Source organism: Pogoniulus pusillus, chromosome 7 (assembly GCF_015220805.1).
Source record: "Pogoniulus pusillus isolate bPogPus1 chromosome 7, bPogPus1.pri, whole genome shotgun sequence".
NCBI classification, from domain to species: domain Eukaryota; kingdom Metazoa; phylum Chordata; class Aves; order Piciformes; family Lybiidae; genus Pogoniulus; species Pogoniulus pusillus.
Window position 1 is genome coordinate 37,746,508 of NC_087270.1, and position 18,457 is coordinate 37,764,964.

An 18,457-nucleotide genomic window follows, 5' to 3' on the forward strand; every position below is an offset into this window, starting at 1 on the left:
TGATTGGCATTGGAATGGGCTGCCCAGGGAGGTGGTGGAGTCTCTGTGCCTGGAGGTGTTTAAAAGGAGCCTGGATGTGGCACTTGGTGGACTGGATGATCTTGGAGGTCTCTTCCAACCTGGTTGACTCTATGATTCTATGATTTAGTTCAGTAGATGGTGCTGGGTGACAGGTTGGCCTCAATGACCTCGAAGGTCTTTTCCCACCTGGCTGATTCTGTCGTTCTCCAAAGGGAAGCTTTAGGTCTCTCAATACCTCTGCTTCAAATTGCCAGACTTGGTTTCCGTAGGGAAACTTCCTCTGATGAAAGCCACCAAACTCTTTGAGCTCACAGGAAATCAAGCCAACAGTTTTCCATCTGACTCAGTTCCTCAGCACCACACCTGCATGACTGTTAAAGCCCTCCAGGGGTGGGCAACCTGTTGCAAGCCTTGGCATAACTTCTGGGGAAGAAATTGATCCTCCTGCCCAACCTAAACCTCCCCTGGTTGCCACTGCGGGCTGTTTCCTCTTGTTGTGATACTTGCTCCTTGGGAGAAGAGATCAATGCTCACCACAGTCATAGAATAGAATCAGTCATAGAATCAACCTGGTTGGAAGAGACCTCCAAGCTCAGCCTGTCCAACCTAGCACCCAGCCCTGCCCAAGCAACCAGACCATGGCACTAAGTGCCTCAGCCAGGCTTGGCCTCAACACCTCCAGGCACAGAGACTCCACCACCTCCCTGGGCAGCCCATTCCAATGCCAATCACTCTCTCTGACAACAACTTCCCAACAACATCCAGCCTAGACCTCCCCTGACACAATTTGAGACTCTGTCCCCTTCTTCTCTCGCTGCTTGCCTGGCACAAGAGCCCAACCCCACCTGGCTACAGCCTCCCTGCAGGCAGCTGCAGACAGCAATGAGGTCAGCCCTGAGCCTCCTCTTCTGCAGGCTGCACACCCCCAGCTCCCTCAGCCTCTCCTCACAGGGCTGTGCTCCAGGCCCCTCACCACCTTCCTTGCCCTTCTCTGGACACCTTCCAGCACCTCAACATCTCTCTGAAATTGAGGAGCCCAGAACTGGACACAGCACTCAAGGTGTGGCCTGAGCAGTGCTGAGTCCAGGGGCAGAATAACCTCCCTTTTCCTGCTGCCCACACTGCTCCTGATCTAGGCCAGGATGCCATTGGCTCTGCTGCCCACCTGGGCACACTGCTGCCTCATCTTCAGCTACTCTCTACCAGCGCTCCCAGGTCCCTTTCTTCCTCTTTGCTTTCAGCCTCTCTGTCCCCAGCCTGTAGCGCTGCTTGGGGTTGTTGTGGCCAAAGTGTAGAACCCTGCCCTTGGCCTTGTTCAATCTCATCCCATTGGCCTCTGCCCACCCATGCAGCCTGGCCAGGTCCCTCTGCAGGGCTCTCCTACCCTCCAACAGCTCCACAGCTGCTCCTAGCTTGGTGTCATCTGCAAACTTACTGATGCTGGACTCGATCCCCTGGTCCAGATATTGAACTGGACTGTGCCCAGCACTGACCCCTGGGGAACACCACCAGTGACAGCTGCCAACTGGATGTGGCACCATTCACCACCACTCTCTGGGCTCTGCCATCCAGCCAGTTCCTGACCCAGCACAGAGTGAATCTGTCCAAGCCATGACCTGCCAGCCTTACCTAGCTGCAAGCACAGGAGAAGGTGCTGCCCCTATCCTCCTTGAATCCAGGCAGTGCAAGGTGTGACCTTGTTCTTTCTGCTGCCTCCAGGAACATCTTGCAGTACTTCCTGCTCCTGGAGCCACCACCACCACCTCCTGGTCCGCAGCCAGCCCCGTTCTCAGCAGTTAGATCCACTCCACCTACTGCAGGTGACGCCCAGCCCGGCTGCTAGGATGGAAGGAGGAAGTCACAGGAAGCGAGGTGAGGACAAAGGGACTCTGTGCTGCCTTCTCTGCCGTTGTGAACCGCGTTGGAAGGGAGTCCTGCGCTTCTGCCCCTCCTTGGGGTACGCCTGGTGGAGAGGAGACCCAGGCAGTCCCTCTTAGCATCAGCTCCCTGCCCAGGGGTGCAGGGAACAGAGTTACCTCCTCCAGCAGCCCCAGCATGGGGGACTTGAGCACAGTCTGCTGCCCAGGACCTGGGGGGTCTGCTGCGGATGAGGGATGCTGCTGCTGCTGCTGCTGCTGCTGCTGCTCTCCCATCTGTGGTGTCATAGGATCACAGGATACAGACACTGAGACTGAGTGGGACACAGACACTGGGATAGAGGGGGACAATGATCCTGGGATTGGGGAGGATGCAGACACTGGGACTGGGAGGACACTGGCCCTGGGATTGGGAGGATACAGACACTGGGACTGGGGGGATATGGACACTGGGACTGAGAGGACACTGACATTGGGATTGAGGGGATACAGACACTGGGACTGAGAGGACACTGACCCTGGGAATGGGGAGATACAGATACTGGGACTGAGAGGACACTGACATTGGGATTAAGGGGACACAGACACTGGGACTGAGAGGACACTGACATTGGGATTGGGAGGATACAGATACTGGGATTGAGAGGACACTGACCCTGGGAATGGGGAGATACAGACACTGGGACTGAGAGGACACTGACATTGGGATTGGGAGGATACAGATACTGGGATTGAGAGGACACTGACCCTGGGAATGGGGGAATACAGACACTGAGATTGAGAGGACACTGACCCTGGGAATGGGGAGATACAGACACTGGGACTGAGAGGACACTGACATTGGGATTGGGAGGATACAGACACTGGGACTGGGGGGAAAAGATAGTGTAACTGGGGGATGTAGATACCAGGACCAGATACCAGGGGAGGCAGACACCAAACTGGGGGACAGAGGCACTTGGCTTCCCAGCATCTGATACCAAGTACCCATGCTCCCACTCCAGCTGCCTGCAGTGAGCTGTACAGATGCTGTTCCCTGTACACATCCCAAAGGCTGGAACTTAAAGGCCCCCACTGTCTCCAGTCACTGTACTGGGATCCCATGGGCTCCATTACCTGACAGTATGATCCAGGGTCACCTACATCCTTGGTCTGACAGCAGTAGCTGGCCTCAAACCCAGACACACAGAGGTATCACCAGTAAGTGGCACTGAGTCACTGCAGCATGTGCTCAGAGGATGATATTTAGGGTTTGGGCTCTGAAGGCATCCTCCATACATGCAAAGATGGAATTTAACACAAACTGAGACCCAAAATTAAGGGCGGGGGAGGGGGGGAGGAATGTTTGTGTCTTCCACAAAGCTTCCTGCTCAAAGTGGGAGGCAGGTGGCTCAAGTTAGATGCAAGGAGTCCTCCTCTGAGCTTATCTAGTTTAGATTGAAGGGCTTTTGTTTCTGGTAGCCAACAGACAAGGGCATTGGTTAAGTGGAAGCTTCCTTGGGGCTGCTGGCAATGATCTCTGGTTGGCAAAGCCTGCAGAGAGGAACTGGAGAGCTGATGAGAGCTGAGAAGTCTGCTTGCATCTGCACAGGTGGCGGTGCTGGTTCACCAGCAGCAGCTGTGGGGAAAAGGCTGTGCAAGAGAGGCACAAATCCTGAAGATGGGAAGGATGAGGCTCTGCGGGACTGTGAGTATGGAAAAGCCACGGTGCTTGCTGGCCACTGCCTACAGCTCCCTGGGGTGAGGTTGGAGTGAGGTGGAGGTTGGTCTCTTCTCCCAGGGCATGAGTGAGAGGACAGGAGGAAATAGCCTCAAGTTGTGTCAGCAGAGGTTTAGATTGCATGTGAGGAACAAATTCATCCAGGCTGGGAGGTGACTGCTGGAGAGCAGCCCTGTGCAGAGGGACCTGGGAGTGCTGGGGGAGAACATCCATGGGGCAGCAATGTGCCCTTGTGGCCAAGAAGGCCAATGGGGTCCTGGGGTGCATTAAGCAGAGTGTGTCCAGCAAATCAGGAGAGGTTCTCCTGTGCCTCTACTCTGCCCTGGTGAGACTTCATCTTGAATACTGCCTTCAGTTTTGGGCTGCCCAGTTTCAGAGGGACAGGGATCTGCTGGAGAGGGTCCAGCAGACAGCTGTGAGGATGATGAGGGGACTGCAGCACTGTCTGGGGAGGAGAGGCTGAGGGACCTGGGGCTGTTTAGTCTGGAGCAGAGAAGACTGAGAGGGGATTTAATCAATGTTTATAAACATCTGAGGGCTGGGGGTCAGGAGGCAGGGGACAGGCTCTGCTCACTGCTCCCTGGGATAGGACAAGGAGCAATGGGTGTAAGCTGCAGCACAGGAGGTTCCAGCTCAACACAAGGGGGAACTTCTTGACTGTAAGGGTCCCAAAGCACTGGCACAGGCTGCCCAGAGAGGTTGTGGAGTCTCCTTCTCTGGAGCCTTTCCAGGCCTGTCTGGATGTGTTCCTCTGTGATCTGTGCTAGATTGTGTGGTCCTGCTCTGGCAGTGGGGGGTAGGTGTGGTGCTGAGGGCCATGGTTTAGTGGCCAACTGGCAGTGCTGGGTTAATGGTTGGACTCAATGACCTACTGATGGGATGAGAGGGCATGGAGGGAGTCTCAAGGAGGATAGATTGAGACTGGATGTTGGGAAGAAGTTATTTACAATGAGAGTGGTAAGATGCTGGAACAGATTGCCCAGGCAGATGGTGGCTATCCCCTCTCTGCAGATGTTCAGAGCCAGGTTGGATGAGGTCTTGAGCAACCTGGTCCTAGTGAAAGGTGTCTCTGCCTATGGCAGTGGGGTCAGAACTGTGTGACCTCCAAGATCCCTTCCCACCTCAACCAATCTATGAATCTTAGACTTCTTTTCCAATCAAAACCATCCTGTGACCGTGGGGAGACTCTCAGCCTGGGAGGTGCCTCTGCCAAACCCTCTAACCACCTCCTCCCTCCAGATAAGCAGATGCAAAATGAGCTGAAGAACATTCTAGAACAGTCTGTGGAGAAGCTGCTGGACTTCCTCTCCAAGCCCTGCCTGCCTGAGACAAGGAAGGGGATCACTTATTTCAAGTGAGTGGTCAGATGGGTTTCTTTTCTTTCCCCCACAGGCTACCTTTCAGTTCCCCTGTGGGAAGGGATGATGCAGAGTTTTTGCCACTCAGGAAGGCTTTGAAGCCATCTCAAGGAAGGCTTCTTCCCTCAACCAGTGGCTGCAATGGGTGTAGTACTGCTTAGCAACCCAAGAAGCAATTACAGCCCCTGGAGCACCTCTGGCACTGTTCTGCTTGGAGCTGAGGTCTTGTCATGGGTGCAGGTTATCCTGGCTTTGCAGAACAACCAGGAAATGTCCAAGGGCAGGGAATGTTGTCTCCTCTGGGGATGAAATGGCCATTAGTAGGTGACCATCAGGTAAGATCATGGAGCAGCTCCTCCTGAAGGCACTACTGAGACAGGAGAAGAGTGAAGAGGTGATTGGGTGCAACCAGCATGGCCTCACTAAGGGGAAATCCTGCCTGACAGACCTGGTGGCCTTCTATGGACAGGTCACAACATGAACAGGTGAGGGGAGAGCAACTGATGGCATTGACCTGGGTCTGAGCAAGGCTTCTGACACTGTCCCACACCACATCCTGGGCTCCAGGCTGGTGGCACATGGGTTTGATGGGTGCAGCATGAGATGGACACAGAACTGGCTTGGTGGCTGCACCCAAAGAGTGGCTGCCAAAGGCTCCATGGCCAAGTGGAGGCCAGGGACAAGCAGAGTCCCTCAGGGGTCAGTCCTGGCACCAGTCTTGTTCAGCATCTCTGTGGGTGCCATGGACAGAGGCACTGAGTGCAGCCTCAGCAAGTTTGCTGCCCACACCAAGCTGTGTGGTGCAGCAGCCAGGCTGGAGGGCAGGGATCCATCCAGAGGGAGCTGCAGAGGCTGCAGAGGTGGGCACAAGCCAAGCTCAGGAGGTTCAACAGGACCAAGTGCAAGGTCCTGCAGCTGGGTGGAGGCAATGCCAAGCAGAAATGCAGGCTGGGCAGTGAGTGGCTGGAGAGCAGCCCTGAGGAGAGGGACTTGAGGGTGCTGCTGGAGGAGAAGCTCAGCAGGAGCCAGCAGTGTGCACTTGCAGCCCAGAAAGCCAAGCAGAGCCTGGGCTGCAGCAGCAGAAGTGTGGCCAGCAGGGCCAGGGAGGTGATTCTCCTCCTCTGCTGTGCTCTGCTGAGACCCCACCTGGAGTTCTGCATCCAGCTCTGGAGCCTCTATTCCAAGAGGGATGTGGAGATGCTGGAGTGTGTCCAGAGCAGGGCCAGGAGGATGCTGAGAGGGCTGCAGCAGCTCTGCTGTGAGCACAGACTGAAAGAGTTGGGGCTGTGCAGGCTGGAGGAGAGGAGGCTCCCAGGTGACCTTCTTGTGGCCTTCCAGGATCTGAAGGGGGCTACAAAACAGCTGGGGAGGGACTTTTGAGGCTGTGAGGAAGTGGCAGGAGTGGGGGGAATGGAGCAAAGCTGGAGGTGGGGAGATGGAGAGTGGAGGTGAGGAGGAAGTTGTTGAGCATGAGAGTGGTGAGAGGCTGGAGTGGGTTGCCCAGGGAGGTGGTTGAGGCCCCATGGCTGGAGGTATCACAGTATCACAGTATCACATTATCACCAAGGTTGGAAGAGACCTCACAGATCATCAAGTCCAACCCTTTACCACAGTGCCCAAGGCCAGACCATGGCACCAAGTGCCACATCCAGTCCTGCCTTGAACAGCTCCAGGGACGGCGACTCCACCACCTCCCCGGGCAGCCCATTCCAGTGTCCAATGACTCTCTCAGTGAAGAACTTTCTCCTCACCTCCAGCCTAAATCTCCCCTGGCGCAGCCTGAGGCTGTGTCCTCTTGTTCTGGTGCTGGCCACCTGAGAGAAGAGAGCAACCTCCTCCTGGCCACAGCCACCCCTCAGGTAGTTGCAGACAGCAATAAGGTCACCCCTGAGCCTCCTCTTCTCCAGGCTAACCAATCCCAGCTCCCTCAGCCTCTCCTCGTAGGGCTGTGCTCAAGGCCTCTCCCCAGCCTCGTCGCCCTTCTCTGGACACGCTCAAGCATCTCAATGTCCCTCCTAAACTGGGGGGCCCAGAACTGAACACAGCACTCAAGGTGTGGTCTGACCAGTGCAGAGTACAGGGGCAGAATGACCTCCCTGCTCCTGCTGACCACACCATTCCTGATGCAGGCCAGGATGCCACTGGCTCTCTTGGCCACCTGGGCCAGGCTGTGTGAGGCTGTGGGCAGCCTGCTCTAGGGTAGGGTGTCCCTGGGCATGGCAGGGGGGTTGGAACTGGCTGCTCCTTGTGGTGCCTTCCAACCCTGCCTGATTCTATGAGGCTGCAGCTGAGATGGTGGCCTCTGTGCTGTTGAGTCTGTCCTTGAGCTGGGCACTGGAGATATTCAGGATGCTGCAAAGTCTCTTTCTCATGACACAGCTTTTTCCTCTCTCTCCATCCCCAGGAACCGCCTGACAAGCTTGAAGCCAGACATCCTGCTGGATCCCATCTATGTTGGCCTCTTTGGCAGCACTGGGGCAGGCAAAAGCAGCTTGCTGAATGCCATCATAGACAAAAACTTCTTCTTGCCAGTGTCTGGGTTCGCAGCCTGCACGTCCTGTGTGGTGCAGGTCAACACAAGCCACAGCAGACTCTACGAGGCAAAAATCTACCTTCTGACAGATGAGGCATGGGGCTTAGTCCTCTTCTTAGCCTTGAAGTGGAAGCAGAGGCTTAGTAGGCTTCTCCAGAGGGAAGTTCATGCTTCTGGTAGGGAGTAGGGGCTGGGGAAGGTTGCAGCCGTGATGGGCTAAGAGTCCCTAAAGAAGAGATGGGTGCTGGTGCTGGTTCCCACCAGTTTAGGTGTGCAAGGTGGGAAGAGGTGGCCAGCAGGACCAGAGAAGTGCTTGTGTCAGGACAATCTTGCTCAGGTTGACCTTACCTCTTCTGTGCATCTGCTCTGTCTTGATAGGAGTGGAAGGATGAGCTCAAGAACCTGATGGCTCTTGTGGATGTGGATAACGATGAGGATGACAGCGAAAGAAACGAGGCTGTCTCAAAGATCTCTGCTATCTATGGGGAAGAAGCTGAAACTAAGAGTTATGAAGAACTGTGCAGGATGAAACCCATTGTCTCTATCCCCAGTTCAAGATGTATCACTCTCAGGGAAACAAATGTGAGTAGCCTGTGTAACTCTTGGACAATACAAGCACTCATCCTGTGCCCTTGCAGTCCAGACAAGGATCTGAACCCATTTGGCTGTGGCTCAGCACCAGTAAGGGTAAAGAGTCTTTGAAGCTACTGCATCTATCCAGGGAGAATGCAGAAGCTTGAAGGGCAGATTCCTCTCCAGGTCTTTGAATTATGGAATCAATCAGGCTGGAAGAGACCTCCAAGCTCAGCCAGCCCAACCTAGCACCCAGCCCTGGCCAATCAACCAGACCATGGCACTAAGTGCCTCAGCCAGGCTTGGCTTCAACACCTCCAGGCATGGTGACTCCACCACCTCCCTGAGCAGCCCATTCCAATGCCAATCACTCTCTCTGACAACAACTTCCTAACAACATCCAGCCTAGACCTCCCCTGACACAACTTGACACTCTGTCCCCTTCTTCTGTTGCTCATCTTGCCCATCTGAACTTTCCCACTGTCCCATGGTAGGAGAGCAGCAGTATCCAGCACATTCCTGATGAAGAGGAGGAACCTCAGGTTCCTGGGTCGGGGGTGGGGGGTGTCTGCTGTTGCCCACTGAGAATGGGAAGTGACATCTTTTCTCTGTCCTTGTTTGCTGGGCTCATCATGCTGCTAAAGGTGTAGGTTTAGGACAAGGAGCAGTGGGTGTAAGTTGCAGCAAAAGAGGTTCTGCCTCAACACAAGAGGGAACTTCTTCACTGTAAGGGTCACAGAGCACTGGAACAGGCTCCCCAGAGAGGCTGTGGAGTCTCCTTGTCTGGAGACTTTCCAGGCCTGTCTGGTTGTGTTCCTCTGTGATCTGTGTTAGTATTGTCCTGCTCTGGCAAAGGGATGATCTCCTTGGGTCCCTTCCAACCCCTAACACCCTATGAGCCTGTTTCCTGGGTTGTCCCACATGCAGTGACATTAGGAAGTTGTTTCCCTTCTTTGAGCCATGGTGTCCACTGTGAGGCTTTCAGTAGTCATCACCCACTGTGGCAGGCCATGATACTTCCAGATAGTCCCTGGCTTCTCTGTGGCAGTGTTGGAACTTCTCTGTCCTTAAGAAGCTTCCAGATCTTCCCAGGGTGCTGGGAAAGAGGCAGAGGATCTCTGACCTGATCCTGATTCCTCTTGGCACGGAGGTTTGCAGGGGTGCAGGCAGCATCTCTTGCAGCTGTGCAGAGAGCACCATGGCAGTGGCACTGCTTGCCATGGTGTGAGGCACTTCAATGCCTTCTCCTGGGAAACTTGAGGCAAACTTTAAGTTTCCAGGTAGTTCAAGCCCAAAAGATCAGGGCTAAGCTGATCTGAAGCATGAGGCAGAGCAGAACAGGTTGTCCAAGAGCAGTGAGGCAGGGGCAGCTCTACCTGAGGCAGAGGCAGCTCTGTGAGGCAGAGGCAGCAGCAGAAGCAGCTCAGCTGCTTGCAGCTTAGCTCTGTTGCTATGACTTGCCCCAGTGCAGAGGCTCCTTTGGCCACAGAGATTCACCAACCAAACTGGCATCTGCACAACTGACCATGTTAGGTGAGCCCAGGGCTTGCTCACCCTTGTTTGGGCAAGACACCAACAAGTACCTACCCACCTGTGGGTACCTGTTTATCACTTTGGGTGGGGACATAATGGCCCAAACCTTTGTTTTCCTCCTGCCCTTGCTTCCCCCATCAGCAGAAGGGTGGGGCAAGCCAGGACATCTGATAGGCCTATTAGCCTGCCAGGTGAGTAGTCACCAGCAGCTGTGCAGGTCATGATGCTTTTCTGCTATCTCTGAGGGTTCCTTGCTAAGGAGGTGTGGTTGTGTCCCAGGATGAAGACCTTTCCAAGAAGATGGAGCCTTATATCCGGATTCAGAGCATCGCTGCTGGTGCAAGAGGAGAAGCAAGCACTGAAGATGGGAAAACATCACTCTGGCCTCTAATCAAAAACGTGGAAGTGACTGTCCCCAGGCTGCAGGTGGTGCCAGAAGATGTCATCTTTGTGGACATCCCAGGGATGGGCGATTTCAACAGCAAAAGGGATGCGATGTGGAAAGAGGTGAGCGGCACAGCTCTGTGCTGGGGAGGATGGGCACAGGGCAAAGGTACTGGCCGAGGTAGCCCAGAGAGGTAGGAGATGTCCCATCCTTGGAAACATTCCAGGTTAGGTTGGATGGGGATCTGGCTCAGGGCAGACCTCATTGCTGTCAACAACTACCTGAAGGGAGGCTGTAGCCAGGTGGGGTTGGGCTCTGCTGCCAGGCAAGCAGCAACAGAAGAAGGGGACACAGTGTCAAGTTGTGTCAGGGCAGGTCTAGGCTGGATGTTGTTAGGAAGTTGTTGTCAGAGAGAGTGATTGGCATTGGAATGGGCTGCCCAGGTAGGTGGTGGAGTCTCTGTGCCTGGAGGTGTTGAAGCCAAGCCTGGCTGGGGCACTGAGTGCCATGGTCTGGTTGCTTGGGCAGGGCTGGGTGCTAGGTTGGACTGGCTGAGCTTGGAGGTCTCTTCCAACCTGCTTGATTCTGTGATTCTTGCCCAATGAAAAGCCTGGATAAGGCACTTAGTGCCATGGTCTGGTTGATTGAACGGGGCTGTGTGGTAGATTGGACTGGATGATCTTGGAAGTCTCCTCCAAGCTGGTTGATTCTGTGATTCTGTGCTCCTGCTGACAGCCATTGGAATGGGCTGCCCAGGGAGGTGGTGGAGTCACCATCTCTGGAGGTGTTTAAAAGGAGACTGGATGAGACACTTAGTTCAGTTAATTGGAAGTTAAAGTCATAGAATCAAGCAGGTTGGAAGAGACCTCCAAGCTCAGCCAGTCCAACCTAGCACCCAGCCCTGGCCAAGCAACCAGACCATGGCACCAAGGGCCTCAGCCAGGCTTGGCTTCAATACCTCCAGGCACAGAGACTCCACCACCTCCCTGGGCAGCCCATTCCAATGCCAATCACTCTCTCAAACTGAGCCACAAGTTAATGGATTAGTTAATTAGAAGGTGTTAGGTGGTAGCTTGGACTCAATGATCTCAAAGATCTTTTCCAAGTTGGTTAATTCTGTGATTCTGTAGTTGGACTCCAGATGATCTTTAAGGTCCTTTCCAACCCAACCTATTCCATGATTTTATGGTTGTCCATCCTCCTCCTTCCACTGTATTTACTGGGTTATAAAGGTGCTCAACACCTCTGCCATTCATCCTTTGCTGATGCTTTCTGTCTTCTCTTTTTGGCACTTCTCCTCCTCTCATGGCAGAACATCAACAAATGCTCTATCATTTGGGTGGTCAACTCCTTTGAACGCATCCAGGGACACAAACTTCATGAGATGCTGCTGAAGGAAGGGATGAAGGCTTTCCAGCGTGGCATGTGCAAAGACATCTCCTTGGTGGTCACAAAGTCTGATCAGATTGATCTCAACGAATACAAGAGGTAATGAAACAAGCTGAGCTCAGGGCTGCAGAGGAGTGGGGTGCTGAGTGGGTGAGGCTGGCCCTGGCTCCACCTGGACTGTGTTGGCATGGTCCTCCTTTGCTTCTCCAGATGTTGAGGTGCTGGAAGGTGTCCAGAGAAGGGCAAAGAAGCTGGTGAGAGGCCTGGAGCACAGCCCTGTGAGGAGAGGCTGAGGGAGCTGGGGGTGTGCAGCCTGCAGAAGAGGAGGCTCAGGGCTGACCTCATTGCTGTCTGCAACTCCCTGAAGGGAGGCTGTAGCCAGGTGGGGTTGGGCTCTTCTGCCAGGCAAGCAGCAAGAGAAGCAGGGGACAGAGTGTCAAGTTGTGTCAGGGGAGGTCTAGGCTGGATGTTGTTAGGAAGTTGTTGTCAGAGAGAGTGATTGGCATTGGAATGGGCTGCTCAGGGAGGTGGTGGAGTCACCATGCCTGGAGGTGTTGAAGCCAAGCCTGGCTGAGGCACTTAGTGCCATGGTCTGGTTGCTTGGGCAGGGCTGGGTGCTAGGTTGGAGTGGCTGATCTTGGAGGTCTCTTCCAACCTGCTTGATTCTATGATCTTAAAAACCTTTTCCAACATTTGCAATTCTGTGATTCTGTGGCTGCTGCCTGCTGAGCTCAGTCACATCTGTAATTTCTGTTCTGTTTTTATCTTTCCAGAGAAAGCAAGGAGAATGAAGTGAGTATTTTCAGGACTCTTCATCCCTTTCAGGTCACTGGAGAAAACTGGAGAATTGTCCAAGTGATATCATGTGACATGAACAGAAATGGTTGACCTACCACAGAAACCAGCAAGTCTGTATCAGGGAACTACTGTACTGGGAATTAAAAACTTTGAGACATGGTCAGGAGATGTCAGTCATAATTCCTCTTGTTTTCTCCAATGCAGATAAATGAGCATGATGCCATCCTGAAAAGGAATAAAACTGTGAAGCAAGAGAAGAGGGAAATGATGAAGAAGGACCTGGAGGTAAGGTGCTTTGGAGGAGCTGCAGAGGGTTTATCATGGCATAATAGGCTCACAGAATTGACCAGGTTAGAAAAGACCCCTGAGATCACTGAGTCCAACCTATCACCCAACATAGAATCAGTCAGGGTTGGAAGGCACCACAAGGAGCAGCCAGTTCCAACCCCCCTGCCATGCCCAGGGACACCCTACCCTAGAGCAGGCTGCACACAGCCTCACACAGCCTGGCCTCAAACACCTCCAGCCATGGGGCCTCAACCACCTCCCTGGGCAACCCAGTCCAGCCTCTCACCACTCTCCTGCTCAACAACTTCCTCCTCACCTCCACTCTCAAGCTCCCCACCTCCAGCTTTGCTCCATTCCCCCCAGTCCTGCCACTCCCTGATATCCTTCTAATTAACTAAACCATGAGACTAAATGCCTCATCCAGTCTCCTTTTAAACATCTCCAGGAATGGTGACTCCACCTCCTCCCCAGACAGACCATTCCAATGCCAATCACTCTTGTTGTGAAGACCTTCTTCCTCATGTCCAGCCTAAACCTGTCCTGGCACAGCTTGAGGCTGTGTCCTCTTGTTCTGTCACTGACTGCTTGGGAGAAGAGCCCAACCCCACCTGGCTACAGCCTCCTTTCAGGTAGTTGTAGACAGCAATGAGGTCTCCCCTGAGCCTTCTCTTCTCCAGGCTACCCACCCCCAGCTCCCTCATCCTGGCCTGGCTCAGGAGCAGTGTGGCCAGTAGGACAAGGGAGGTTATTCTGCCCCTGTGCTCAGCACTGCTCAGGCCACACCTTGAGTGCTGTGTCCAGTTCTGACCCTCCAGCACATCAACACATTCACCTGATGTGCTGTCATCTGCAAACTGACTGAGGGTGCTTTCAGGCTGCGAGTCAAGAGAGATGTTGAGGTGCTGGAAGGTGTCCAGAGAAGGGCAAGGAAGCTGGTGAGGGGCCTGGAGCACAGCCCTGTGAGGAGAGGCTGAGGGAGCTGGGGGTGTGCAGCCTGCAGAAGAGGAGGCTCAGGGCTGACCTCATTGCTGTCTGCAGCTACCTGAAGGGAGGCTGTAGCCAGGTGGGGTTGGGCTCTTCTGCCAGGCAAGCAGCAACAGAAGAAGGGGACATAGTGCCAAGCTGTACCAGGGGAGGTCTAGGGTGGATGTTGTTAGGAAGTTGTTGTCAGAGAGAGTGATTGGCATTGGAATGGGCTGCCCAGGGAGGTGGTGGAGTCTCTGTGCCTGGAGGTGTTGAAGCCAAGCCTGGCTGGGGCACTTAGTGCCATGGTCTGGTTGGTTGGGCAGGGCTGGGTGCTAGGCTGGACTGGCTGAGCTTGGAGGTCTCTTCCAACCTGCTTGATTCTGTGATTCTCAGAATGGGAATCCCAGAGCTGGTGAAGTGCCTAGAGCACAAGTCTTGTGAGGCACATCTGAGGGACCTTTATTGTTGAACCTGGAGAAAAGGAGGCTCAGAGGCAACCTTCTAACTCTCTACAACAGGCTGCCCAAAGCAGTGGTGGAGTCCTCACTGCTGGAGAGCATGAAAAGCCATATAGGTGTAGTGCTGAGGAACAGGATTCAGCAGTGACCTCTTTGTGCTGGGATAATGATTGGACTCAGTGCTCTTAGGGAGGTCTCTCCCAACCAAAAGGAGCCCATGATTGTGTGATCAGGTGTTTCTTGGTGTGGCTCTGGGTACCAGGCCTCTGTGAGCTCAGGAGGTCTCTGTCTTTTCCAGAGGAAGCTTCCAGGCAACTCTGAGGTTCTGCAGAAGGCTGATCTTGTCTACACAGTCAGTGCCAGGGAATACTGGAACGGGAAGACACTCAGCAAGGAGGAAACAGGTGACATCTCTTCATCCATGACCTGGCTGAGGGGATCGAAGGCAGCCTCAGCAAGTTTGCAGGTGACACCAAACTAAGCAGAAGTGTCAATCTGCTGGAGGGTAGGAAGGCCCTGCAGAGGGATTTGGACAGGCTGGAGCCATGGGCTGAGGCCAAGTGCATGAGGTTTAACAAGGCCAAGTGTCAGGACCTGCACTTTGGCCACAACAACCCCCAGCAGCCCTACAGGCTGGGGGAGGAGTGGCTGGAGAGCTGCCTGGTGGAAAAGGACCTGGGGGTGTTGGTGGACAGCAGCTGAAGGTGAGCCAGCAGTGTACCCAGCTGGCCAAGAAGGCCAACAGCTTCCTGGGCTGGATCAGCAATGGTGTGACCAGCAGGAGTAGGGAGGTGCTCATGCCCCTGTGTACTCAGCACCTTGAGTACTGTGTCCAGTTTTGGTCACCACAGCACAGGAGGGACATTGAGGTGCTGGAGTGGGTACAGAGAAGGGCAATGAGGCTGGGGAGAGGTCTGGCAAACATCACCTATGAGGAGCAGCTGAGGGAGCTGGGCTTGTTTAGTCTGGAGAAGAGGAGGCTGAGAGGGGACCTTATTGCCCTCTACAACTACCTAAAAGGAGGTTGTAGTGAGGCTGGAGCTGGTCTCTTCTCCCCAGTTACTAATGACAGGACAAGAGGAAATGGCCTCAAGTTGCATCAGGGGAGGTTTAGGTTGGCTGTTGGGAGGAAGTTCTTTCCTGAGCAGGTGGTCAGGCACTGGAACAGGCTGCCCAGGGAGGTGGTGGAGTCACCATCCCTGAAGGTGTTTAAGAGGAGAGTGGATGTGGAGCTTGAGGCTATGGTCTGGTGATGAAGGATGCTGGGATGAAGGTTGGACTGGCTGATCCTGGTGGTCCTTCCCAACCATAGCGATTCATAGTGATGAGATGTTGTGCTGAGGGATCATGGAGCGAAGCTGGAGGTGGGGAGGTTCAGGCTGGACATGAGGAGGAAGTTCTTCACCATGAGAGTGGTGAGACTCTGGACTGGGTTGCCCAGGCAGGTGGTTGAGGCCCCATCCCTGGAGGTGTTTCAGGCCAGGCTGGATGAGGCTCTGCCCAGCCTGATCTAAGGTAGGGTGCCCCTGCCCATGGCAGGGGGGTTGGAACTAGATGATCCTTGGAGGTCTCTTCCAACCTGGTTGATTCTATGATTTGGTTTAGTCAAGGACTTGTCAGTGTGAAACTAATGCTTGGACTCAATGATCTTGAAGGTCTTTTCCAATCTAAGACGTTCTGTGACTCTGATTCTGTGACACTGGGGCATCCTCTCAGCATGAAGCACCCAGGGGTGCTTTGGGCACTGGCTAGGCAAAGCTGACTCTGCAGGATGTGTCAGAATAGCACAAGGGTTTAGAGAAGTCCCTTGTTTCTTCCTTTCCACTGCCTTCTCCTTCCCCTCCCCCCTGAAACCAGTGACTAAAAATAGCACAGAGGCAGAAAATGGTCCCTGGAGCTCAGCCTGGAGGAGGAAGTTGTTGGCAGAGAGAGTGATTGGCATTGGAATGGGCTGCCCAGGGAGGTGGTGGAGTCACCATGCCTGGAGGTGTTGAAGCCAAGCCTGGCTGAGGCACTTAGTGCCATGGTCTGGTTGCTTGGGCAGGGCTGGGTGCTAGGTTGGACTGGTTGAGCTTGGAGGTCTCTTCCAACCTGCTTGATTCTATGATTTTATGATTCTTCTCCCTCCTTTTCTTCTTCAAGCCTTCTCCTCTCTTCCCCTTCACTCAGTGTTGGAGTCCTGACCCTATAATTGTCCTCTTTACTTTTAATCATAGAATCAAGCAGGTTGGAAGAGACCTCCAAGCTCATCCAGTCCAACCTATCCCCCAGCCCTATCCAGTCAACCAGACCATGGCACTAAGTGCCTTATCTAATCCTTCAGAATTAGGACCCTTTGCCAGGATGAGACCTTCTGCATGACCCTTCCCTGGCTATGAACTTCTCTGCTCCTTTGCTTATCTACAACTATATTCAGTGGTTGGTTTTGGTTTGTGGTTTTTTTTCTCTCATGTGAGGTCCACAAGGTGCTTGTATAGCTCTGTGGGATCAGCTTAAATTCTGGTGGCCTTATCATCCCCATCTCATGCTCTGGTGGACCAGTGCTTGCATCCCTGTGGCTGTGTGCTGAACCACACCAGGAAACCACTGTGGCAGCAGATCTTAGAGCCATGGAATGGTCTGGGTTGGAAGGGACCTCCAAAGGTCATCTAGTCCAACCCCCTCTGCACTCAGCAGGGACATCCTCAACTACATCAGGTTGCTCTGTCAAGCCTCACTTTGAATATCTCCAGGGATGGGGCTTCAACCACCTCCCTGGCAACTTGTTCCAGTGTTCCACCACTCTCATGGTGAAGAGCTTGTTCCTAACATCCAATCCAAATCTATCTATGCTGCTGCTGGGGCAACAGATCTTAGAGTCATGGAATGGTCTGGGTTGGAAAGGACCTCCAAAGGTCATCTAGTCCAACTCCTTCTGAACTCAGCAGGAACATCCTCAACTAGATCAGGTTGCCCAAAGCCCTTGAATATCTCCAGGGATGGGGCTTCAGCTACCTTCCTGGCAACCTGTTCCAGTGTTCCACCACTGTCATGGTGAAGAGCTTGTTCCTAACATCCAATCCAAATCTATCTATGCCCTTGCTGGGGCAACAGATCTTGGAGTCATGGAATGGTCTGGGATGGAAGGGACCTCCAAAGGTCATCTAGTCCAACTCCTTCTGAACTCAGCAGGAACATCCTCAACTAGATCAGGTTGCTCTGTCAAGCCTCACCTTGAATATCTCCAGGGATGGGGCTTCAACCACCTCTCTGGCAACCTGTTCCAGTGTTCCACCACTGTCATGGTAAAGAGCTTGTTCCTAACATCCAATCCAGATCTATCTATGCTGCTCTAGTTTGAAACCATTGCCCTTCATCCTATCACTCCAGGCCTTTGGAAACAATCCCTCTCCATCCTTCTCGTAGGTCCTCTTTGAGTACTGGAAGGTTGTTATTAGGTCTCCCTGGACCCTTCTCTTCTCCAGGCTGAACAACCCCAGCTGAACCCCCAAAACCCTTCTAGAGATGAAGGATCTCCTATGAGCCTTCTCAGGCCACCATTGGTGAGGAGCAGCAGTGTGGCCAGCAGGACTAGGGAAGGGATTATGCCACTGGTGAGGCCACACCTCAAATCTTGAGTTTAATTTTGGGTTCCTCGCTCCCAGAAGGACATGGAGGGGCTGGAACGAGTCCAGGGAAGGAGAACAAAGCTGTTGAAAGGTCTAGAGCACAATTCCAGATGGTCTTTGAGAGGCATGTTGTGCTCTCACACTAACCCCCACCTCGATTGCCTGGTTTCAGAGATCCCAAAGCTGAGGGACTACCTCAAGATGTTCTCCATGACACAGAAGAGGAACATCCTGAGGGAATACGTGTTGGAGGCTTTGTCCATCTTGTCCCTGATCCAGAGTCTCAGATCCTGCCAAACTGCACAGGTTTGTCCAGAAGAGCTTCAGGGAACATTACCTTTTTGCTGGGCTGCTGCTAAGGGCTTCAGATGGGGGTTCAGCTTTCAGCAGGCATCTTGCTGCACTCAGCTTGGCTTGACCACATCACCTACAGCTTCCTCCTGCAGCATTCCTGCTGGAATCACAGAATCATTTTGGCTGGAAGAAGAAGATCATAGAATCAACCAGGTTGGAAGAGACCTCCAAGCTCAGCCAGTCCAACCTAGCACCCAGCCCTGGCCAATCAACCAGACCATGGCACTAAGTGCCTCAGCCAGGCTTTGCTTGAACATCTCCAGGGATGGTGACTCCACCACCTCCCTGGGCAGCCCATTCCAGTGGCAAATTAAATCAAACCTTTAGCCCAGCACTGCCAGGTCACCACTAAGCCACATCTCTTAGTATGGAACCAGACAGAATCACAGGATTTTAGGGGCTGGAAGGGACTTTGAAAGGTGGTTGAGTCCAAACTCCCTGCCAGAGCAGGGTCACCTAGAGTAGGTCACACAGGTATGTGTGTGTCCTTCCAGGGAAGGAGACTCCACAGCCTCTCTGAAAGCAGGTGGGAAGTTGGTCTCCTCTCCCGAGGAACAAGCAACAGGACAAGAGAACAAAGCCTCAAGTTGTGCCAG

At 53.6% G+C, this 18,457-nt stretch overlaps 1 protein-coding gene across 2 annotated transcripts in view; it reads left to right on the plus strand.

The window, feature by feature from the left end:
* Positions 1-1,758: 1,758 nt before the first annotated feature.
* The window catches only part of NUGGC (nuclear GTPase, germinal center associated), a 31,566-nt gene continuing 14,867 nt past the window's right edge, over positions 1,759-18,457 (plus strand). The window contains exons 1-11 of one of the 2 annotated variants that reach the window (XM_064146608.1): positions 1,759-1,893; positions 3,490-3,585; positions 4,858-4,972; positions 7,381-7,603; positions 7,888-8,091; positions 9,895-10,122; positions 11,313-11,488; positions 12,163-12,181; positions 12,392-12,472; positions 14,198-14,303; positions 17,680-17,813. In XM_064146608.1, the coding sequence (XP_064002678.1) occupies positions 1,866-1,893; positions 3,490-3,585; positions 4,858-4,972; positions 7,381-7,603; positions 7,888-8,091; positions 9,895-10,122; positions 11,313-11,488; positions 12,163-12,181; positions 12,392-12,472; positions 14,198-14,303; positions 17,680-17,813 (1,410 nt within the window). In that variant the 5' untranslated portion in view covers positions 1,759-1,865. The remainder of the gene's footprint in view (positions 1,894-3,489; positions 3,586-4,857; positions 4,973-7,380; positions 7,604-7,887; positions 8,092-9,894; positions 10,123-11,312; positions 11,489-12,162; positions 12,182-12,391; positions 12,473-14,197; positions 14,304-17,679; positions 17,814-18,457) is intronic. The other variant, XM_064146610.1, reaches the window with a different exon arrangement.